We start from the raw sequence: 25,000 nt of genomic DNA, 5'->3' as shown, positions 1-25,000 counted from the left end.
GTTGAACATGAGCGTAAGAGTTTATTTCCAGACTCAAAATTCTGTTTCTTTTTTTTTCCATATGTTTATCCTTATGCTACACTCTCTTAATTGTTGTAGCTTTATGTTATGTATTGAAATCAGGTAGTATATAAGCCCTCTAATTTTTATCTTCTTTTCAAGGTTGTTTGGCTGTTCTAGGTTCTTTATATTTCTATATACATTTTACAGCTTGACAATTTCATAAAAATAACCTTGCTGGCATTTTATAGGGATTGCATTGAATTTATATGTCAACTTAGGAAGCATTACCATCTTAATAATATTGAATTTCCCAGTCTGTGAACATGAACTATCTTCCTATTTATTCAAATCTTGAAAAATTTCTCTCAGCAATGTTTTGTGTTTTTCAGTGTACAGAGCTTACATTTCTTTGTTAAATTTATTCATAAGCATTTTGTTCTTTCTGATTATATTGTGAATAGAATTGTTTTCTTCTGTACATTTTCATGCTTTTAGTTGCTAGAGGAATGAAACTGATATTGTGCCTACTGATCTTGAATTTTGATTTTGCTGAACTTATTTTTTTAGTTTTAATAATTTTTTGTTGGATTTCTTAGGATTTTCTACATATAGAATTATATTGTCTACAAATAAAGCTAATTTTATTTCTTTCTTTACAATCTGGAGACTTTTAATTTCTTTTTCTTGCCAAATTGCACTGGCTAGAATATCTAGTACCACACTGGAGAGGTAAGAGCAAGGATCTTCGCCTTATTCCCAATATTACAAGGAAAGCTTTCAGCATTTCTCCATTAAGTATATGCTAGTTGTATGTGGCCTTTATCAGGCTGAGAATGTTATCTTCTATTCCAAGTTCCAAGTTTGCTGAGAGATTTTATCATAGGTGGGTGCTGGATATGGTTAAACTAAACATTTTTCTGAAAGTATTAAGATAATCTTTAAAGAGCGAAATGTAAGGCCAGACACTATAAAATCTTAGAGGAAAACATAGGCAGAACACTTTATGACATACATCAAAGCAAGATCCTTTTGGACCAACCTCCTAGAATAATGGAAATAAAAACAAAAATAAACAAATGGGACCTGATGAAACTTAAAAGCTTTTGCACAGCAAAGGAAACCATAAACAAGACAAGAAGACAACCCTCAGAATGGGAGAAAACATTTGCCAATGAAGCAACGGACAAAGGATTAATCTCCAAATGTATAAGCAGCTCATGCAGCTCAATATCAAAAAATGGGCAGAAGACCTAAATAGACATTTCTCCAAAGAAGACATGCAGATGGCCAACAAACACATGAAAAGATGCTCAACATCACGAATCATTAGAGAAATGCAAGTCAAAGCCACAATGAGGTGTCCCTCACACTGGTCAGAACAGCTATCATCAAAACCTCTAGAAACAATAAATGCTGGAGACGGTGTGGAGAAAAGGGAACCCTCTTGCACTAGTGCTGGGAATGTAAGTTGGTACAGCCACTATGGAAAACAGTATGGAGGTTCCTAAAAAACTAAAAATGGAACTACCATATGATCCAGCAATCCCACTCCTGGGCATATACACTCAGAAAACCATAATCCAAAAAGATACATGTACCACAATGTTCATTGCAGCACTATTTACAATAGCCAGGACATGAAAGCAACCTAAATGCCCATCAACAGATGAATGGATAAAGATGTGGCACCTATATAGAATGGAATATTACTCAGCCATAAAAAGGAATGAAATGGAGTTATTTGTAGTGAGGTGGATGGACCTAGAGTCTGTCATGCAAAGTGAAGTAAGCCAAAAAGAGAAAAACAAATACTGTATGCTAACTCATATATATGGAATCAAAAAAAATGGTACTGATGAACCCAGTGACAGGGCAAGAATAGGGATACAGATGCAGAGAATGGACTGGAGGACACGGGGTTGGGGGGGTGAAGAGGAAGTTGGGACAAAGTGAGAGAGTAGCATATATACATTACCAACTGTAAAATAGATAGCTAGTGGGAAGTTGCTGTATAACAAAGGGAGATCAACTCAATGATGGGTGATGCCTTAGAGGGCCAGGACAGGGAGGGCGGGAGGGAGTTGTGGGAGGGAGGGGATATGGGGATATATGTATAAATACAGCTGATTCACTTTGGTGCACTTCAAAAGCTGGTATAAGAGTGTAAAGCAATTATATTCCAATAAAGAGCTTAAAAAAAGAAAAGAAAAAAGTACTATTTGAAGATGTAAACAAACAAAAAAAGTGGTCCAGTTTGATTCTTTTGCATGAAACTGTCCAGTTTTATTGAAGAGTCTGTCTTTTCCACATTGTATATTCTTGGCTCCTATGTTCTAAATTAATTGACCACATAAGCATGGGTTTATTTCTGGGCTCTCTATTCTGTTCCATTTATCTATGTATATGTTTTTGTGCCAGTACCATACACTTTTGACTACTGTAGCTTTATGGTATAGTTTGAAATCAGGGAGCATGCTTCCTCAGTTTTGTTCTTTTTTCTTAAGATTGCTCTGGCTATTTGGGTCTTTTGGGTTCCATACAAATTTTAGAGTCATTTGTTCCAGTTCTGTGAAAAATGTCTTTGATATTTTGATGGGGATTGCATTGAATCTGCAGATGCTTTGGGAAGTTAAGTAAATATTTATTTATTTATTTGGCTGCACCAGGTCTTAGTTGTGGCAGGCGGGCTCCTTAGTTGGGGCTCCAGGGCTTCTTAGTTGCAGCTTGAAGGCTCCCTAGTTGCAATTCACCAGCTCCTTAGTTGCAGCACACAGGCTCCTTAGTTGTGGCATGTGAACTCTTAGTTGAGGATGCATGTGAGATCTAGTTCCCTGACCAGGGATTGAACCTGGGTCCCCTGCATTGGGAGTGCAGAGTCTTATCCACTGTGCCACCAGGGAAGCCCTAGAAAATGTAGACATTTTAACAATATTAATCCTCCCAGTCCATGAACATGGTATTTTTTTCCATTTATTTGTGTTGTCTTCAATTTCTTTCTTCAGTATTATATAGTTTTCAAATTACAGGTCTTTCACCTCCTTGGTTATTTTATTCCTACATATTTTATTCTTTTTGATGCAATTTTAAATGTATTGCTTTCTTAATTTCTTTCTGATAGTTCATTAGTAGAGTATAGAAATGCAACAGATTTCTGAATGTTGATTTTGTATCCTGCAACTTTACTGAATTCATTTATTCTAATAATTTTTTGGTCAAGTGCTTAGGGTTTTATTTATATACTATCATGTCATCTGCCTATAGTGAGTTTTGCTTCTTCCTTTCCAATTTGGGTTTCTTTTATTTCTTTCTCTTGTCTGATTGCCATGGCTAGGAATTCCAATAGGATGTTGAATAAAAGTGTTGATAATGGGTATCCCTGTCTTTTTCCTGATCTTAAAGGTAAAGCTTTCAGCTTTTTACCATTGCGTTTTGTTAGTTGTGGGTTTGTCACATATGGCCTTTATTATGTTGAGGTATGTTCTCTTTACACCAGCCATGTTGAGAGTTCTTATCATAACTGGATACCAAATTTTATCAAGTGCTTTTTCTGCACCTACTGATGATCATATGATTTTTACCCTTTGTTTTGTTTATGTGGTGTTTTGATTTGTGGCTATTGAATCATCCTTCTATCCTGGAATAAATCCCACCTAATTATACCATCTCCTTATAAAAGGTTATGTGTTTCACACAGAGCCATGCATTGGGTGCTGGAGAGGGTGTGGAGAAAAGGGGACCCTCCTACACTGTTGGTGGAAATGTAAATTTGTGCCTCCACTATGGAGAAAATTATGGAGGTTCCTGAAAAAACGAAAGTTAGAGTCCTATGATCCTGCAATCCCACTGCTGGGCATATATTCAGACAAAACTATAATTCGAAAAACTACATGCACCCCTATGTTCATAGCAGCACTATTTACAATAGCCAAGACATGGAAACAACCGAAATGTCCATTGACAGAAGAATGGATAAAGATGTGGTACACACACACACACGCACTGGAATGTAAGCCATAAAAAAGAAAGAAATAATACTATTTGCAGCAACATGGATAGACCTAGAGATTATCATACTACGTAAAGTAAGTCAGAAAGAGAAAGGTATCACTTATCTGTGGAATATAAAATATGACATAAATGAACTTTACGAAACAGAAACAGACTCACAGACATAGAGAACAGACTTGTGGTTGCCAAGGTGGAGGGAGGGTGGGGGGGTTTGCATTGGGAGTTTGGGACTAGCACATGCGAACTATTATACATAGAATGGATAAACAACAAGTTCCTATTGTATAGCACAGGGAACTATATTCCACATCCTGTAATAAACCATAATGGAAAAGAAAAAAAATACAATCAGAGATAATGAAAAAAAAAAGAAAAAAGAGAAAAAAAAAAAGCCATGCATTTGGAAAGAAGTAGTGATAAAAAATGCAAAAATCCCAGAGAGAAATCTACTTAAGACCACATTCTATAAAAGGTGTTGTATTTCTCTTCTGCTTATTCTAGGTACCAGATCTTAACTAAAATTATTAATTGGTTCTATCTTTAACAGTACTTAAGGATTCTTAAATTTTGGATCTTATAAAAGCAATTTTAAAAATAATTGACAATGGCTAAACCCACCCTGTTGACTTGGGTTTAGTCTCTGACTGCAGTTGCTTACATTGTTACTTTAAGTAACAGTGCTTATCAAACTGCTTTCCAAAGGGCCTTTACCCTCCTTCCCTATGTTTTGCAAATTATCTGTGAAAATTGCTTATCACGGGAAATGGCTTTTTTTGTTTGGTGCTGCATCTCCGTTTTCTCTGTGCATCTTGCTTGGCTGCCTCAGTATTCTATCTTTGACAACGATGGAGAGCTTAAGAGTCTTGACAAGATAAGTAACTTCCACATTGATTCCAAACTGAAAGTCAGTACCACGTTGCCTGGGAACACCCTTAGTCTGTGTGAGTTGGGTGGGACTGACCTACTCCTCATCTTCAGGGATGGGGACTGTGACACAGGCCTGGCCCATCAGGGCTTTCATTGGGACTTTTGCTGGAACTCTGGGGGAAAGGAGTTCTCATTATTAGGATTCCTAGCTTTAGAGATACTGGTGGTCATCTCTGCTATCTCATAAAGAAAATTTGTGGGAAAACAAAGGTAGTACAAAGGAAAGCAGTGGTTAAGAGACAAAGAAAAAATGATTTCTAATTACACTTTTAACCCCTTCATCCATTTCTGAAGTTGAATGTCTCAGTTATGTCACCCAGTGATCCTTCATCTCACCTTTTAAAATCATGCCTTCACCTCTTTATAAATAATTGCATCTAAATGACTGATCTAGCTCTGGTATACTCTATGTAAAGCTTTCAAGTACTTCTCTAGCCAAGGTTTTACTGTTTACACATATTAGTGTCTAAATATTTCATGATCACTGTTGTGTACCACATATTACACATACTTATGGAATATAAAACAAAGAAATGAATGAACAGTTAATACTTATAATATAAATATGTCCTATTATACGTGGCCATCTATTTTTTGTGATAGACTGAAAATTATAGCTGGCAGTTCCAGAATAGGAACCTAGTCGAAAAAGCCCCAAAATAACAAATGAGCAAATAAATGAGTGCAGAGGGAAAGAAAACATATCCGGTAAGATGGGCATTCTCTGATTGACAAGTGCTTTCACGTTAGAAATCACCCAGTTTATTATAGGTCCACAGCCCTTTCTTCGAAACGCAGGAAGTCAGATTTTTAAAGCCAGAATTCCTCAGCTCTTCTAAGCTCCTTTTTTTGGTCTAGTCATTTGGATTTCTACTGTGTTTCAGGCTTTCCTCATTCGTTGATGCTGATTGCTGATGTGTCTGTTCATATTTGAATGTGAAGCACTTAAATGATGACCAGAAGCATATACCACCACCACCACCACCACCACCACCATCTTGGGTATATCAACTTGAGGGACTTTATCGTTGAACTTTTTTAGGGCCCAAATTTCCAGTATCTATGTCTTTTCTCCTGGGAAGGAAGGACTCCCCCTGCCCCACCCCAATTCCCTTCTTGAGGTGAAATGAGCTTGTCTGAGTGTTCTGGACATTGGCAGGTGACGGGGACCGCAGGCGTCATGGTTCAGCATGATTGGGGGGTGGCAGGGAGGGCCTTGGTGGCTTAACTGCTCTTTACACAAAATTTTTAAGCAGCTATATTTGTATATTTGTTTGTGTGGTAAGATATACATAACATTTACCATTTTAACCATTTATAAGTATACAATTCAGTGGCATTAAGTACATTCACGACATTGTGCAGCCATCACCACTGTCTATACCTGAAACATTTTCACCGTCCCCAACAAAAATTCTGTACCTATTAAACAATAACTCCCTTCCCCCTTCCTTCCAGTCCCTGGTAAACTCCATTCTACTCTGTATGAGTTTATCTATTCTAGGTACCTCGTGTAAGTAGAATTATACAATATTCGTCCTTAGGTGTTGTTTGTACCTTTTTATTTTTCAAATAACTCAGGTGCTAAGTAAATGGCCCAAGGCCATCAGCTGTCAGTGGGAACATGGCTACAGAAACTATAGTCTTCACTATCATGCCATTACTACCTTAGCTGTTGACTTTTCCCATCAGTATGTATGTATGGATCCATACACAGCAGGTATTTTGCACTTACCATTAAATCTAGAATGTTTTTCCATCCCATTAGGAATTCTCTGAAACATTTTAATGCTAATAATCGTTTTGTATGCATCATGCTTTATCTTTTGTTGATATTTAACTATTTGTGTTTTGAATTTTAAATAACAATATATACCTTTGTACATATAAATATCTGTATTTCTGACTAGAACCCTAGGATAAAATAGAATATTATTTCTGGTTCAAACAATAGAACATACCTAATAGTTGACACTCGTTAAATTACCCTTCAGAAATTAGCTGGTGTATAATACAAGTGTTCTTACGGATTCTTCACCACTGGACCACCAGGGAAGCCCCAATACAAGTATTCTTATGACATCTTCCTCATCACTTTTTTTTTAATTAGTGTTCTACTGGCTGAATACACTCTTTGATTAAATATTTTCATTTACTATTTCAATGTATATATTATTTATGTCACTAGCTCATTTTCTATTCTGTTTTAAGGTATTCATATAAACTTTTCTATATTTTGTGGCATTTTTTTCCCACTTTCTTTCTTTGTTTTAAATTTGATGAATAAATGGGTGAAACAGAGAATAGACTCCTGCATTCAATCATTTTGTCTGGTTTACTCATTGAGATCTAGAAGATATTTTGGTGGCGAGGGGTTAACACTTTCATTGCCTTTATAGTTTTCAAAGTGGAAATGTTTTTATTGCTTGTAGTAATTAAGAAAGAATAGCTGTTCTTTTAAAAAGCATTCAATAGTACAGAAATAGAGAAAGTAGACAAAGGCTTCATAATCTCATTCCCATTTAATCATCTGCAAAAGGTATGGGAATATTTAGTCATAAATACACAGAAATATAACACACGAGAAAAACAAGGCAGTTATTAACTCTAGGAAGATGTAATCATAGCACACTCATTAGCTCTGAGGTGAACAGTATTTCAACAGTCATAAAATAAAAACAATAAAATATGGATTTAACCAAAAATTTTAACATAGCCATGTTGGGAAGGTGGAGGAGGCAGAGGGGGGTATAGGAGATTGAAAAGTCCTCCTTCATTCCTTTATGGATTAAGTGGCAGAAATATATGTATTTTATTTAGCATGATGTATGTACATGTGAAAAGAAACAAAGAAGCTGGCTGCTTTTCGGGAATGGAACTTGGTGCCAGGGGACAAATTACTGCTGTCTGGTTACAAGCCTTTGCCAGCTACTTTACCTTAAATTTTATGGGTAATTACAATGTATCCAGATTGGGATAAAGCTAAAAGAAATAAGATGACAAAACACCCACATTTAAAAATAAAATTCTCTTGAGAAAATTTTATTAACATTAATAACAATAAATCATTCAACCTCTTCACAGTGTTTATGAAGTTTTTGTTTTAAAGATGAAATTTATTTCAAAAGTCCTCATATAAGCAAATCATGAATAAACTTTTATAACGAACTTCTTAAACAAATCTTTTTTACTATCTACCTTTTTTCTTGGGATGACAATAGCATTATTATGATAGTATTAAGTTTTCTTTTTTATTCAAATGAACTCTTTTCAAGATGAATGATTATTAGCAAATCTTGATGCAAGATAAACATGATACTTTAGAATTACTTTTCAATTCTCTATGAACTATTTTAAAGTAAAAAACTATTTGGTACTACGTGTTCTTATGTTCAAATTCCAAAAGTAATCTTTAGTCCCAATGGAACTTGGTACTCCAAGATTTTAAAAATTTTTTAATGATATTTACATAATATAGATAATTTTAATCACTAAGCTCCTCCTCATCACTGAAATAAGCGCTTTTCTTTATCCTTGGGCGTCTTGAGTCATCGGACGTCGAGGGACCCCCTGAACTGGGCTTCCACTTATTTTGTTCTTCTTCAATTTTGGCTTGCTGTGATGTGAGTCAGAAAGCAAACAAAGCAAAATCAGGAATCTGTTTAATATTCCTTATGGTGCATTGATTCAGAACATGGCAAAAACACCTCACAAGTGCCGGCACTCTCTACCCTCCCGGCCTGTGCAGACAGTTCTGCTCCATTAAGATGCCGTTTCCCCTGCCCCCAAGTTTTGTCCCAGTCTTACCACATTACTGAAAATTATTCTAGGCAATTTCTGCTAATTAACAGGCATATGAAATGAAGCCTACTTGCCAGGCCTATTGGACATGGGAATGTTACACAAAATATGACATTAGGTAAAGGAAAATTGATATATGCATTACAATTTATCAACCAGATTAAAACAAAATAACTGGTTGTATAAAACCAGGAAGTTATACACCCTTCTTCAAAAAATGTTTCATATACTTGTATCAGAACCTTAAATGGTCAAAAATATGTTTTTGGTTTTGTTTGAAAATGAAGCTGCTTTTAAAACAGTATCTTTGATTTAATAAAATCTTTTCTGTTGGGCTAAACTCACTTTAATCAAATAGTTCTGTTCAATTCTATAATGAAAACAGATTAAGATATTAAAAGTGTGTGGGGCCCTTAAAATCTAGAAGGAACCAATAGGAACTTTTCCCACCACACTGTTCTAAAGACCTTAAAGAAAGAGCCTGTCTCCTAAAATTTAAAGGCGAAGGGGAAAGACAGGTTGCCATGAGGAGATGATTAATAAAGTAAGCAAGGAATACAAAACTATTAACTTTGAAAAGAACTATTTAGTACCTGGAAAGCTATGGCCTGACTGAGGCTGTCAAGAGCAGGATCTTCCCCTTCATCTTCACTTTCTTCTACTTCTTCACTAATTATTTAAAAAAAAAAATCAGAATGCACTTAATCAACAGTAAAAAGATAAAAGCAACACAATAATGTATTTGCTAAGAGTGGATATACATACATTTCTTCCTCTGGTTCAGGAATTTTCTTTTTTTTCTTTTTCTCTTTCTTCTTTGGAGGTTCACGTTCTCCAAGCATATTTTTAGGACACGCGTAACTTAAGTGTCCACTTTCCTTTTGTTTCCCATTGAAAAGGAAAGGAGAAACACTACATTTGTTGTGTTATTAACAGAAACTTGGTGGTTCCTTAAGACTAAAATGTTTTAGAACTTAAGAAAGAATATTGTCACACAGGGAATATACACAAAGAAGTTAAAACCCATTACTTTAATATTTAGAAGGAAGAGATTATGACACTGTGACTCCCAATAAGGAATTATTTTAGTTGTTTCACTAAGAATAAAAGAAGTGTTCTTCCTTCAAACATTTAAATCTCAAGATTCGGGATATAAAATAATTCAAAATTTAAATGGACCATGTACCTTAAATGTAAACATTTTAAGGTATTATGATAAAATGGAGACAAAACTATTCCTAACTTCGAAGATGCTAGTGAACATTCTCTATTAAAAACAAATGGAAAATGTAAAGTCTTCCTCATGTTTCCTATCAATTAATTTCATTTTGCTTCTTTCATATCTAGACTATGCCTGCACTGTCCACTTATGGTAGCCACTAGCTATAATTTGCTTGTGGTTACTGAGAACCTGTCTGAACTGATACATACTGGACTGTGAAAACAGTATGAAAAAAGAATATAAAATATTATAATTTTAAAAAGTATTAATTACATAATTCAAATGATAATCATGCTTTTCAAGTATATTTTACAAAGCATCAAACAGACTGTGTACTTTGCATACATGGGGCCATGGCTGAACCCAAGAGGTGTTATTGTTAATGAAATGCTGAGAGGATGTACTTAGAGAATCATTTTCCAAACTGTTTTTGGAATAATGGTATACCAAAAACTGTTAACATATCCCAGGGGTTTAATAGTGAAATTGCTTTGGGAAAAAACAGGCTAAAATAAATGTTAAACATCTTTTGGGGGGGGGGGAGTTTTAAGAAATATCATAATGTGCAAAATATAACAAATCCATGAATCTATAAACCAAAAAGAGAGATTAACAGATTCATCCAGGAGTTCTTGGATAATTTAATATTTACTGTGAATATATGGATATATATTTACCTATCTGACCATAACAACTCCACCCTCCTTTTTTTTTCCTTTTCAACAAAACTCAGGACTCTGGAACACAGGTTTTGAAACATTAACTTAAGGTGTCAGAATCACAAAAATTGACACAATGTACCCAGCATCTTGCTTGCTCTCTCCTTCAGTCCATCTGTCCATCTATCCATTCACCCACCCATCTGTCTGTATATGTATATATTTTTGAGGGGGAATGAGTGGCATTGGGGAAAGGACCCCAACTCATTTCCTTCTATTTTCCGTATGATGGTGTAGCCAGGAAAATGTCTCTCAGTAACCTTCTCTTCAGTACAAAGCTCCCCATTAACCTCTGGATCCTGCTTTTTAGTAGATGTAGAGATGTTTTAGAAATAGACAGCAATGAAATTCTCTTGATACCGTTATGAGCCTCGTGCAAAATTGTTCTATGGCTATATATCTCTCCTAATCACCCAAAGTTTAAATGGATAGCAATAGATGATGAGAACCAGATATGAAAATCTGGGTATAGTTCAGCTCCTGAACTATTAGCAGTACTAATGGGGGGGGGGGGGGATTTTCAAAACAATATCCCATAGAGGACAGGTCATATGATAATGTTTTTACTGATCTGTGATGCTTAATCATTGGCAAAATATTATAGAAACACAAAAATTTATGAGTCACTAAAATCTTTCAAACAGTAATGGAAGTAATTAGTCCTAACACTTTTTAATCTAACAATTTTCAAAGATTTAGAAACTGGAGAAAATACCACTCTATATTATCCAACTCAGGTTAATCTTTACATACATTTCAATTGAGTTTAGTCACATGAGTCTACAGTCCCAAAGTAAAACTTTCATAACCTGATTTTAGCCATCCAGAAGTAAAAAATACCTTCAAATAAACTATGGAAAATTATATTGTTTAGGTATACTCACCCCACATTCATAACACTTAGATTTATCAAAGTAGTTTCGTCTTCGGATGAACTCAGCTGCTCTTCCATTGTCAATAGCAATGCTTGCTTTTATCACTCTACCAAATAACTAGACCAGAGAAAAATGTAAATGCAGAAGGATGTATTTCACTGAAACCTAAAACTATAGTTACTGGATCCCATTTCCTCAAACCTTCAATTCCATTTTATTTTTTAGATTATTTTAGCAATTGCCCACTTAAGTGTGACAACTTCTGTAGAATAGATTTTTTATTCCTTACATTCTACCAGTGTTTTGGGAACCCAGGAGAGTTCTGACCTCTTTTCTGTAAGTTAAATACCCTCAGGACCTACTGATATCCATCAGACTGGACCACCTCCTCATCCCCACATTTTTAGCCTGGATAAGAAGCACAAAGGCTTTTGGTTAAAAACCTTGTTGGGAATGAAAAAACCTTGTTGGCTTACCTGTTTGTTGTTTATTGCCCTGGTACAGTTTTGTGCAGAGTCCTTATCCAGAAATAAAATGAATGCAACCCCTTTACTCTTCCTGGTATCTTTATCTTTCATTATAGTAACCCTTAAAGCATAAACAAATAGCCAGTTAAAAATAATGAGGCAACAATAAATAAAATATATGAATATTTGAAAAACTCAAGTGTTCAAAAAGGGTTAGTAAAACATTTATAGAGTAAACAAGAGAAATTAATATATTTGACAAATAGCCAACTCTTCAAAGTCATGGGATATCAAGAAGAATGGAAATGGGAAAGTGTGATACTGATTTAACACAGGTGAACACAGCTATGATTAGGAGTAGCTGATAAATCAAACAATCAGAGGTTGAAGGATGAAGTACAGAGATTACAGAGACAATGGAATCTTGAAGAGTAAGCAAAGTAAGCATAATTTCTCTTCTCTACTGATTCCTTCACTCTGCAGGCAAAAAACAAAACTGAGGTATACACAACAAGTGAAGTGATTTACTCAAATTATTTTTTTCCAGGTGTTAGAATATAACTATATTCTGAATATTCTTTTAAAGAATCTCCAGTTCTGTGCTTCTTAAGTCATACTACCTAAGGTACATAAGTGGTAGGGATGGGAATAAGAGCACAGAGCCGGTGCTTTCTCCTGACCCTTTATCCATCCCTAGTCCTACGGCTCTTGCTCATCATATGTCATTAAATACAGTTTAAGAAACAATATTCAGCAGGGCTCTTTGGAGAAAAGGCTGACTCCAAGGCTGGGATAATTTACATACAAGATAAACTTGGAACATCTTGCTATGTCAGAAAGAAAGTACTTGGAAAAGAAAAAATGATGGGCATGGCACAAGAAAAGAGAAGCCAGTTGTAGGGAGTGCCCACTGGCCAAATCTAGGACAATCTGAGTACCAAAATAATTAAATACAGTAATGAATAATAACATTAGAAAGGAATTCCTAAGTCCATACGGATAATAAATCAAAGGGGGAAGGAAGGCTACTGCTGGAATCTCAAGGGATGACTGGTGAATGTACAGGGAATGCTCGAGTTGGAAAATCACCATTTGCAACAATCACGGTAAAGACTGGATCAGGCAAGATTTATCAACAAATGCTGCGTCTAAAATGAAATTTTTTTGTGGAATAGGATGTTTGCATTGTCTTAAGAGTGTCTCCCACTGACTGCTTATTAGTTGCAAAAGGGAAAAAAAGTAATTATAGAGTGGAGAAGTTGGTTAACACCTTGACTGGGTGATCAAAATTAATATCACTAATGAGGGACAGACGGATGCTGTACGAATCCAGATGTGACACCCTCAGAACACAGCACCTGTAGAGTATACCAGCCAAGAATTCATAACCCCTACATAATCATGAGGCAACGTCAGGAACACACAAAATGAGAGGAAAAAAAAATGGGTTACAGCTATTATTTATAAATGTTCCAGATTAAAGGAGGCTACAAAGAGGCCAGTTAAAATCAACACCTAACTCTAGACTGGATTCTGTACTAGGGGAGAAAAATTCTATGTGGGACATTATTAGGTCCACTGACAAAACTGGAACATGGACGATTGATTCAACGAAAATACCGTATCAGGATAAACTTATGAGTTTGGTAACTGTACTGTGGTTATATAATATGGAACCCTACTTTATTTTTTTTCTTTTTTTTTTTTTTAAATATGGAACGCTTCACGAATTTGCGTGTCATTCTTGCGCAGGGGCCATGCTAATCTTCTCTGTATCGTTCCAATTTTAGTATATGTGCTGCCGAAGTAAGCACCCTACTTTATTTTTAAGAAACACACACTGAAGTATTCAGGAGTAAAGGGTGATGTTTATAACACCCTCAAATGACTCACAAAAAAAAAACGTGTGTGTGTATGTATACACACAGATACATATATACACACACCCATGTATACGCACTGAGGAGACAATGCAGATGAAAAAGTAAATTGGGGAAAAATGTTAGTAAGTGAATCTGGGTAAGGGATATTTTGATGTTCTTTGTACTATTTTTGTAACATAAATTTGAGATTATTTCCACATAGCAAAAAAAAGAGACAACATCTGAGACAAAGCTTAATAATTTTCTAAACACTGAATTAACAGGAGAACAGACAAGAGAACATGAATGAATAAATACACAGAAATTTTATTTAGTATTACATTTCACATATTAAATATCACTTATTTTATTTGGATTTGGGTTTAGGTACCTTTACTTTCTCAAAAGGCTGCATCTGTTTATTCATTGGGCTTAGAAGGAAAGAAATCAAGCACTTGAAGCTCAAGTTTAGTAAAGTTTTTAACCAATTTTGAAAGAAGTATGAAATAAGATAGTTGCTTTAACTTTTTAAAAATTTCACAGTATTTGTGAAGGTTAGTTACAGTCATAAATCATCGATTTGAAAGTACTATTTCGGAAGTGTTAGTTTTCTAAGTCATCCTCAGTTAATGATCTCTCTCACGGGTCCTCTCTTTCCCACGCCCGTTGATTTTTTTCTTGTTCACAGTGGTATTACTGCTTCCATAGTCTGTTCTTACTGGTTCCCTTGATGTTAATTTCTGCTCATATACTAGTGGAAGAGTCTTCTACTTAATGAATAAATAAAATCATTTATCCCTTCGCTCAAAAGTCTTTGGTTCTTCAAGTTGCCTATTCTTTGGTCCAGCAATCAATATCCATCATGATTATGGCTCCCATTCCCCTCACCTTCCCTGCTCCTCACTCGCAAACCATGAGGTCTAGCCACAAGAAGGCACTCAGCGTTCATGGGGCATGGCCTGAACTGCCCCTAACCTGGTGCCTCTGTTCATACGGCTTCTATCCTCTTTCAACTCTCAATGTTTGCCCATTAAAATTGCACTCATTCTTCAGGGTTCAGAATGTATCAGTTCTTTAATTTCTTCAACTGGAAGTAATTTCTCCTCCTTTCTTTTCTGCTTGTCCCCACTGAAATCTCTGTATAAATAATGCCTCAACTCCCCTATTTACTGCAGAAAATTTTTTAATAATAAAAATTTTACAATTGTTTAATAAAAATTTTTTAATATTATTAATTTGTAATAACAAATCTTTAAGTTTGGATACATGTGATGGAATTTTCACTCTATTATTTGCCAGCTACCTCTCTAAGCTTTATCTATAAAATTTTCCTTTCATCTCTCCTATTTTAATATAAAACTTCAAGATTGTCTCTGTAACCCCTATTAATCCTACCGCAATGTTAAAACAAAAAGATAAACACAAATGGGAAAGTAGTTTCTCAAGAGTGTGCATCCATTTGTGTGTTCCTGTGGCCATTCAGTCCTTCCATTAGCCTCAAGCGCAGGTAGGAAGCACGGGTGGTAGGACAAGGTTTTCACCCTCAGAAAGAAAGCTTAGAGTCTAGAGGTGGAGAGAGACCTATAAATCAATTACAACACATTATTTTGATAGAGGTACCTCCTACCGTAACAGAAAAATAATTACATCAAGGATTTGAAAGGGCAAACCTAAGATGATTCCCATGTCTCTGGCATGGGAAAAAAGGTAGATGGTGGCACCATTTCCCTATATAAGGTAGATGATGTACTCATTGAAGCACATAAAGTGAAGCAGACACTATTCTGGGAAACTTGGGTGTCGTCCATAACACCTCCTTCTCGCTCATCCAACCCTTACATACAAAGTAAGTATATCACTAAGTATTACCCATTTTCCTGCCTAATGATCTCTCAAATCTGATCAGTCTCTACCTCTCCACCTGTATCATCTTAGTCTAAATTTCTCCCCTGGGCTACTGTTATATCTTTTGACTGGTCTCCCTACATCTGTTCTTGGTCCCCTCAAATCCAATCTCTACACTGAAGCTGGATGGAATAAACTTCTAAAAATTCAAATCATGTCATTCCCTCATTTAAAATTATTTAATGGATTCCTGGTGTTCTTAGAGGAACCTGCTTCCATCTCTGGACCCATCTTGTGCTCTCTCCCTCTTGCTCACTCATCTCAACTCACACTGGCCTTCTTTCTGTTTCTTGATCCCACTTTATTTTCTCTTGCCACAGGGCCTTTGCACAAGCAATTCCCTCTACCTGAAATGTTCCCCCCATTCTTATTACCTACTTAACTCTTACTCAGCCTTTAGGTTTCAACTAAAGGGATACTGACTTAAGTAAACCTACCCTGACTCTCTAGACTAGATCAGGTCTTCCCTGTTTATAGGTGCTTATAACTGTCTAATTTTATAGCATCCTCATGGTTTACAATTATGTATTTGTATGAAAATTCATTCAGTGATTCTGACAAGGAAAAATCAAGAAAAGGTAAAGTTTAAAGGAATAGGCTGGAATCAAACTATTGGATTCAAACCTTGTCTCCACTGCTAACCAGCAATATGATTTTAGGTTTACTGTGTGCTTCAGTTTTGTCATTTATAATATCAGAATAATAACAGTATCTACTTAAAAAGGTAGTTGTGAGACTTTAATGAGATAATTTATGTAAAGATGTCAGAACAATGCCTAGCATATTTATGTGCTCATTGTTACATATCATCATTAGTGTTCTGATTGAAAATGATCACTGATTGAAATTCTGCCTCAAAATTGACCTAGCAGCATTTTTGATGATTTCTTAGTAGAGAAGTAAGTTTAAAAGAAGTTAATCTCAGGATGCAGATGAACTTCAGCTGTTTAATATCCATTTATCAAAAGCTAAAAGAAAAACAATTAGTCAAGATAAATATGCTCTAAACTCTTGTGATTTTAAGATAACATATCTCTAGTACTTAATATATATATATTTAATTAGAGCCTTTAATTTATGTCATATTGGATAACAGGACCAGTTTTAGTTCTTAGTAATATGGTACAAAACTACATTATTTAAATAAATTATGACATATAAAGGAATACCGTGAAATTATAAAATACAAGCATGTATCTATATAGTATATGGAAAAATATTTATGATATAATGTCAAATAAAAAAAGACAACAAAATTGCATGTACAGAATTGAGCCTTTTAAAACCTTTCTATAGATATTTGTGTATATTAAAAAATTACTGAAACATACACAGTTAACAGTAGCATTTTTATTTTCTTTTTTATATCAAATATGTTTTATAAAAAAAATAGTAAATCTACTTTCATTAAAAGGATAATGGAAAAGTAAATTCAGATAGACTTTTAAATGAAGTTTCAAAATCTGATATACTTACTTTACAACTTTGCCATACTTGGAAAATATCTGAAACAAAAGACCACATAATAATTTGCAATTTAATTTAAAAATCATAAAAAACCCTAAATCTTTAGGCTGTATATTCTGACTTTTTTATTGTAGTTTATGAAAATTTTTAGCCTCCAGTCTATAAGGCAGGCCCTGGAAGATATATCTATTTTAGTGACTAGAATAATAGTCTTTTGGCTACTGGTGTCACAGGTATTTATTTGCCTTAGTTCCTAAATTTCTGACAGAAGTGTGCATACAGAGGAAAAAAAACACTCTTCATGTGTGGCAGACTGAAGGCACACACACTGCACAGCTGCAGTGTGCCTGTGGTATATCCATGACAACTATCAACCCCACCACAGCGCCAGAGAAACCTTGTGCTTCAACTATCAATGTTGTGGAATATCACTATTCCTGGCCTACCCCCCACCTCATCAAGCAATCACTATGTCAGAAGACAAATCCTTACTTAGACGGCTCATAAAACACAAAAGCTTCTATAATGCAAAATCCATTCCCATCAATCTCTTCCTCCTACTCACCCTATTACGTTGGTGGTACTTGACAGTTGGCCCTTTCTTCCCTTTTACATCTACATCTTCACTCTAAGCAATCTCATCTGTTTCTACTGTTTCAGGCGGTACCCATTTACTAATAGTTCCTATTTATTATACAATGCTTCTAGAAAAGTCTTTCAGAATACATTAAAAAATGTAATCAATAATAATGAATGTTTGAGTTCTATAATTAAGTCGTGTAACCCTACAACATAGTCTAACTGGATTGCAGTGTTAGTACTACTCAATTCTAAAGACCAATAAAGACTGTTTTCTTTTCTCTTTCCTTCCCCCACCTCCTGTGGTTTGCCTTTAATTTTCTTTCTTTTTTTTAAAAAGTTTTACTTTATTGAAGTATAGTTGATTTACAATGCTGTGTTTCTGATGTACAGGAAAGTGTATGTGTATATATAGAGAGACACATACACACTCTTCTTCATATTCTTTTCCATCATGGTTTATTACAGGATATTGAATATAGTTTCCTGTGCTACACAGTAGGCCCTTGTTGTTTATCCATTCTATGTATAACAGTTTGCACCTGCCAATCCCAAATTTCCAGTCCATCCCTTTTCCACCCCTCCTCCCCCGTGGCAACCACAAGTCTGTTCTCTATGGTTGTGAGTTTATTTCTGTTTTGTAGATAAGTTCATTTGTGTCATATTTTAGATTCCACATATAAGTGATATCATATGGCATTTGTTTCTCTGACTTACTTCACTTAGCATGATAATCTCTGGGTCCATCCACGTTGCTGCAAATGGCATTATTTCATTCTTTTTTACGGCTGAGTAGTATTCTATTGTGTATATACACACCACTTTATCCACTCATCTGTTGATGGACATATAGGTTGTTTCCACATCTTGGCTATTGTGAATAGTGCTGCTGTGAACATAGGGGTGCATATGTCTTTTCAAATTACAGTTTTTTCTGGATATATGCCCAGCAGTGGGATTGCAGAGTCATATGGCAACTCTATTTTTAGTTTTTTGGGGAATTTCATATTGTTTTCCATAGTGGCTGCACCAATTTACATTCCCACCAACAACGTAGGAGGGTTCCCTTTTCTCCACACCCTCTCCAGCACTTATTGCTTATGGACTTTTTAATGATGGTCCTTCTGACCGTTGTGAGGTGGTACTTCGTAGTTCTGATTTGCATTTCTCTAATAATTAGCAATGTTTAGCATCTTTTCACGTGCCTGTTGGCCATCTGTATGAAAGACAGTTTTCCACATGACATTTTCAAATGGCTTCTCATTTCACTGAGAGTCCTCATCTTGCAAGCCCTATAGTGCACCCCGGAATGGGCTTACCTCTGACTGCCCCTCCTCTTCTATTTACTCTGCATGAAATGCGTGTCCCCCCAGATATCTGCACAGCAGCCTCCTAATTCCTTCATGTCTTAATCAAGTCACCTTCCTAAAGTAAAATTTCACCCCGAACCTAACATTTAATAACCCTCCTTTCCTGCTTTATTTTTTTCTCCTTCGCACCTAACACCTTAGCATTAACTCAGTATCTGACAAATAATATCACTGAATTTTTTATATTTCAGATTGTTTCTCTATCTCGCTATATCGTGACTGCCAAAGGGGATTTTCATCTTTTTGTTCACTGATGTGTACCTAGTACCTGTATGAGTGTTCCTTGGCATATGGTAAGTGTTCAATAAATAGAGAGATGTCTCTATTTTGATACAAGGAAGGACACTAAAGTTTGTTTTCTTCTCTGTTCTTCGAGACTCAAGCTATCTTAATTAATTAATTATTTAATCGAGTACTGTGTATCACCTATCATCTCTCTACTGTACTTAACATCTACCAAAGTAGCAGAGAGAAGAGGGCACACCTGCAGAGAGGATTCATGTCATTCCTTACACTCCCCCTCAACTACCCAGGACAGGCACAGCAGGAAATTTTGTTCTCTGTAAGGTAACAATGTGAAAGAAGATGTTGGAAGCGATTTTTTTTCTCCACCAATCTCCCCTATCCTGAATTGAAAACAAACTTCATTAAACTGTTAAGTGTTTGCCACATACATAAATTAAAATATACTTTCAGAATTTGAGGGTTAGGAAACGGATCTGTTTTGCTTCCATCGGCCCTTTCATCCAAAACCTCCACCCCACTACAAGTTTCAAAAGCTAAGTAAGCAAGCAGGAAAAATCAGCTTCATTATGCTACTAGTGTCTTCTGTGCTTATAAAAAAAACTTTTTATCCTCTATAAAGCACTGGGAATTCTCTGTGGAAATTACAAGCGTCTAATTTTTTTCACTTACTTATGCTTACAATAAAGGTCTTCGGTATTAATAATTTAAGTGCATCGTTATGTATTTATTAAGAATTTTGCCTAAGAGAACTGTTTGCCTAAGCTACATTTGTATCTCAAATAGAGAACTCAGTAGATAACAGTACTAATACAAAAACTTACCCGATATAAGTCATTGTTGGTCAGGGAAAAGGGCAGGTTGGATACATACACTGTGCTTTTACTTGGGGCCAATCCACCACTCATTTCTAAAAAACAAACAAAATAAAGCCAGAAGCAATCTAAACCAGGTATTCTTCATTCCAAGTAAAACCAATACTGTAGGCAAATGACAAATTTATATACTTTACTTTCTTCTTAGTAATAGGAACAATGACTCCAGCCGGGTGAATTAAGGAATTCTTTTTCTCCAGACCACTTAAAAAGAGCTTTCTGGTCCTTCTTTCAAGTAGATTCTTTACACCAACCCTTTCAGTGATGGAATATGGTGTGAATGGAGAGGTGACTTTCAAACAAATGAAGGAAAAACTCTGAGGCTACTCTTAACTTCCCCTCAGCCTAAGAGCAAGAAGGTGCTTTCAGGTATACTTAACACTTTGCCTACCCACGTGAAAAAGAGCCTGGGAGCTCAGAAAGAACCTCAGCTGTTGACTTTCACTAATTTGGTTGGGTAACTATTTGGTTGTCTTAATATTTTTCTCTGGAGTGGTGCTAAGAGGAAATTTTAGCCTCACATTTTGACGATGTAAAAAAGTTCTCTTAAATCACTAATTTTGAATATTATTGCTAAATTATGAAATGATACATTTTATTATTTGAACAGTTTTCAGTGCCCTGGAGGGTAATGACCTGTATATGTATTTTTAAGTTTACATAATATAACCTGTAATTTATTTCCCTGCCGTATGTTACAAAGTCACCATATGATCCCTGAAAATTATACCAGACTCAACCAACTTCGAATTCTCGATTTGAAAAGCGTGCGTAGTGTGTGTTTACGGTCGCAAATGGCAACATATTGATTGTAAGGCGTGCCAACGCGCGATGTAATGGGAAAACCGCCTTTTCAAACCTTCCCACTGAAACTCTTCACGCGTTGGCCGTTCTCATGAGAACGGCGAGGGCAGGCAAAGCTAAAGGTCCCGGAATAAAAGGGGTGGCGGGAGAGAGGGGCAAATGGTTCCGGCAGCTGGGTCTGCGGAAGAGCCCGCAGGGAGAAAAGGCCGCAGCTGGGGAGGCGTTTACCTTCAGGTGGGGCGGGCCCGGGAGACCAGAAGAGCGCGAGCCCTCAGCTCACTTGGGGCTCAGCCCCGGCTGCGCGTCGCCCGTTGCAGCGGCCTTGGCATCACGGGTCCTGGGAGGGTCAGGGGCCGGAGACCGGAAGGCAGCCGCAGCACCACTTCCCGGCTCTCCTTTGACCTGAGCCCGGGAGGCGGGCCGAAGGGCGGGCGCTTTTGCCGACGTCATCGCGCGCGCGCCGGAAGTGCCTCCCCGGGAGCGCGGCGACGAGCGAACTACTACATTTACGGGGTCTCCCGGTGGCCCAGAGTCGGTGAGCGCATTTTACCTTTGCGAGAGGTGGACGGGGACGGGAATGCGGGCTGCTAGACCGGGGAGTCGGGGGGCGGGCGGGCGGTGGTTTCTGCGGCGGGACCTGGAGTCTCCCGCTGCATGTGAACCGTGCAGCGATTCTGCTGCTGCAGTTGAGGGTGGAGAGACGCACTGGAGTTTGGAATAAAGGAAAGTGTTGAGTCTGTGATACAGGTTCGCTTCTCTTTAGCACCGTAACATGCGAAAAAGAGGACTGACCTAGGTGACTTCAGTGACCCGAGGTCAGTTAGTGAGCCGGTACATTTACTGAATGTGTTCGACGACCCAGTTCGGTTATAGGCACTTGGGGAGCTACAAAAAAAGTGTAAAGCGGCCTTTTTCTGGAGGATATCTCAGTCTCGTTGGGGAGACAAGGTCAACTTGGGGAGACTCGGATGCAAAGAATGACTCATCTTGAGTATTGGTATGGACAAATGTTAAACTTCTTGGCACCTTTTTTCTTCTTATAAGTCTGTAATGGGCACACACTGCTTTTTCCCTCAGCGGGTGTAAACAGGCCCATCATTCCTACAGAAAACCCAGAAAATAATGCACGGTAGTTTATACTTAACTTCTACCCACCAGCACACACAGACCAGGCCTCTAACCACTCCCTGGGAGCCTGCGTGCCAGCAGCCTGGAACCCAGAGCCTCTCCTGGAGCCTGCACAATCAATCCAGACTGAAGCCGATGTCTTCTAGAGAGACGGAAGTGCAATCCAGCCAGGGTGCAGCAGAATTTTGAGAGGCCCGAATGCCTCGGCGTCCACCAGGGGACCGCTGGGACTAATACTCCTGGCAAACTTGTGGCCAGCCAAACCTACCATGCTTCACATCCCTGTTATCCTTGGTTACCGCCCAAGATGTAAGCCCCTTTGGTCTTCTATGCTACACCCGTATCCCCGTGCTGCTTTGTGCCCGCTCCCTCGCCCTTAATTGAAGCTATCACTGCTTCTCCCTCCTTTTCTCCGCATTTCACCCCTCAACACAGCAACTGTGCTCTCTGAAACCTTTCTTCTTTGCTTAACAGACTCTTTTACATATTCATCCTTTTTATGGAAATTTTGTTACATCTCCTGAGGCTGACGCTTGTTTTTTCCCTCCAGCCCTTTCAGTTGAGCCCTTTCTCGGACACCTGCATTTATGGGTGGCTCTAGCCATATTGAACTGATTTCACTTCTTAATGCTTTTTTTCTTCCATCGATGTCTTTGCAGAAGTTCTTTGATTTTCCTGATCCCTACCCTACCTCTTTCTTGATAATTCCTATACCTGCTGAAGATCTCAGTGTAGTCACTTTCTCTGAGGAGTGTTCCCTGACTTCCCATAGAAAGAGTTAGGTACCCTTGCTGTGTGCTGAAGTGCCCTCTACTTCCCTTTTAGTAGCACTTATAAGATGTATCCTGATTGCTTATCTGTCTTTGCTACTAAGCTAGGCTTTTGGGGAGGGACTGTGTTTGTCTTGCTTACTTTTGTAACTCCAGTGCCAATAAGCAAGTATTTCTTGAATCATTGCAGTTGCTGCAGATACAGTCTGAGAAGTCAGGTGGTTGATGTCATCTCCTGACTTTAAAATGTAAAAAGTCTTGCAAAAGGCATCAGCTGCTACTCAGCTGCCACTGATTGTGGCTGGTGACGGTGTGATCCCAGTATTGGCAGAGTGTCTAGTTTTTTCAAGGAAAGTTGGAAATACAGTTTCTTAAAGGGTTATCTCCCAGTTTTTAAGTGTGGTCAATGGAATAAAATTTTATTAAAAAAAAAGTAACCTGGGCCAAACATAAATCTCATGTGGCTTCTCAGTCATTGGTTTGAAATTTTTTGTAGGTGTTGTAGGGTTCAGAAATGGGCTTTTTGGAGAATTATAGAATTTGAACTGAGCCTTAATGGATGTTTGTAAGTTGAGTGAGAGAATGGAAGGAGGTATTCCGGTTTGGGAAATAAGTCAGACAACTCCAGGGTAGTGTTTGTCACTTTGTGACACAGTGACGAGGAAGGCATGGATGATCCTTTTGGAGAGAGCAGGCGGTTAGGTGAGATGATAGAAGGGGGCATGTGAAGGGCAGAGATGTTTGGATTTGTTACAGTTAATAAACTGTTTGGGTTCTTGATCAGGGAAACTTCAGATATTAATGACATATTAGCAAAATTAATTGAGTATCCTTTTTTAAGGGTGAGATGGAGGGTAAAAGACTGGAAGGAGGCTGGCCAGTTAAGACTGTAACCTCCATCCAGATGTGATGGAGGTTATTATACACAGTCAAGCATCTGGTATTTTTGCCTATCTGAGTAATTTCTGTTATTTGATCACTTGTGAACAATCAAGAATCTTCTACTAAGTATGTAATACTTATATAAAAGAAGTTTCCTTAAAGCAGTGAAGAGTTAAGTAATTTGTGAAACTAGTAGAGAGTACAGTACTTTAACGGTAGCAAGTTATATTGGTCATTATGAAGCAATCGGCGATCTCCTTTCCTCTAGCCTCTTTCACCTTCAGTCCATCCCGTATACTGCCAGGTTAATCTCCTGGAATGACATTTTTTTCTGTCAACTATTTCTAGGTTTAAAAGCCTACAGGGAGCTCCTCCTCTACTTTTTTGCTTTATTATACCATTTAATGTCCTTGAACTTTATTCTCTCTGTCCTTGCCCTTTGCTTTGTGAAGCAAGGTGATATGGTGGTAAGGGCTTGGTCTTTAAAGTTAGGCAGGCCTGAGTTTGATTCCAGGCTCCGTACACCTCTGAGATTTGAGCTTTTCAGAACCTCTGTGTTTCTTTCTGGAATGGAAGGGATAATATATACTTCAAGGGAGGAAATGAAAGCTTGTTGAATACCTGTGCAGGCTCATTTCCTACTCCTTTGCAATGTGAATCTTCTGCCATGGTCGTTTATATCTTTCTCATGCACATTTTATTCTTCCCAATTCCTTTGTTTTCTTGGATTCTGCCATTTACAATTGTTCATTCACATTTAGGCAGTCTCTCAAGATTATATTTAAATTTTTTTGGCTTTTTTAACTACCATTGCCTGCATTTATCTCTCTCTCAGCACTGAACAGTGATTAATTCCTGTGGATTCTTTGCTTTGACCATTTTAATTGACATCAATGTTAGTTTTTTTTCCTCATGGACTTTAATTATATTCTAAAATTCATTTTTGTTTTAGACGTCTGCAATTTAAAACATTTTCAAGTAGAAGAAATGTTATGTAATTTTTAGGTTCAAGTCGACACTTGAAAACCTCTTGTTTTAATTTGGATATCAAGAATACGTTTACCTTGCTTTAACATCGGTGGATCTCATCCTC

The 25,000-nt window shown here is 37.1% G+C and overlaps 2 protein-coding genes and 1 non-coding gene across 14 annotated transcripts in view; 1 reads left to right on the top strand and 2 right to left on the bottom strand.

The window, feature by feature from the left end:
• Nucleotides 1-7,372: 7,372 nt before the first annotated feature.
• ZCRB1 (zinc finger CCHC-type and RNA binding motif containing 1) lies at nt 7,373-21,547 on the bottom strand. Of its 3 annotated transcripts, none has more exons than XM_057701067.1 (9): nt 21,356-21,547; nt 20,273-20,358; nt 18,553-18,724; nt 17,266-17,294; nt 12,032-12,143; nt 11,565-11,672; nt 9,505-9,617; nt 9,333-9,408; nt 7,374-8,554 (listed from the first exon to the last, which is right to left on the bottom strand). In XM_057701067.1, the coding sequence occupies exons 3-9, from the start codon at nt 18,601-18,603 to the stop codon at nt 8,423-8,425; spliced, it is 621 nt and encodes a 206-aa protein (XP_057557050.1). In that variant the 5' UTR covers nt 18,604-18,724; nt 20,273-20,358; nt 21,356-21,547; the 3' UTR covers nt 7,374-8,422. The 3 variants fall into 3 exon arrangements, with proteins under 3 accessions (XP_057557052.1, XP_057557050.1, XP_057557051.1); XM_057701068.1 differs by having other exon boundaries at nt 18,553-18,721; XM_057701069.1 differs by lacking the exon at nt 18,553-18,724 and having other exon boundaries at nt 7,373-8,554.
• On the bottom strand, nt 13,730-13,836 carry LOC130834254 (U6 spliceosomal RNA). Its single transcript, XR_009048637.1, has one exon. It is a non-coding gene; the product is annotated as a U6 spliceosomal RNA (small nuclear RNA).
• Nucleotides 21,548-21,555: 8 nt separating the features above from the next.
• Nucleotides 21,556-25,000, top strand: part of PPHLN1 (periphilin 1) — a 146,996-nt gene continuing 143,551 nt past the window's right edge. For 2 of the 10 annotated variants that reach the window (XM_057701063.1, XM_057701058.1), the window contains exon 1: nt 21,574-21,662. Coding sequence is in view for 4 of the 10 variants with exons in the window: in XM_057701057.1 (XP_057557040.1) it covers nt 22,525-22,564 (40 nt within the window). In the remaining 6 variants the exon portion in view is untranslated. Of the gene's footprint in view, nt 21,663-22,273; nt 22,565-25,000 lie in introns of those variants that run through there. The other 8 variants (XM_057701057.1, XM_057701066.1, XM_057701060.1 and 5 more) reach the window with 8 other exon arrangements.

Source organism: Hippopotamus amphibius, chromosome 12 (genome assembly GCF_030028045.1).
Source record: "Hippopotamus amphibius kiboko isolate mHipAmp2 chromosome 12, mHipAmp2.hap2, whole genome shotgun sequence".
NCBI lineage: Eukaryota > Metazoa > Chordata > Mammalia > Artiodactyla > Hippopotamidae > Hippopotamus > Hippopotamus amphibius.
This window is presented reverse-complemented; position numbering and strand designations above follow the sequence as displayed.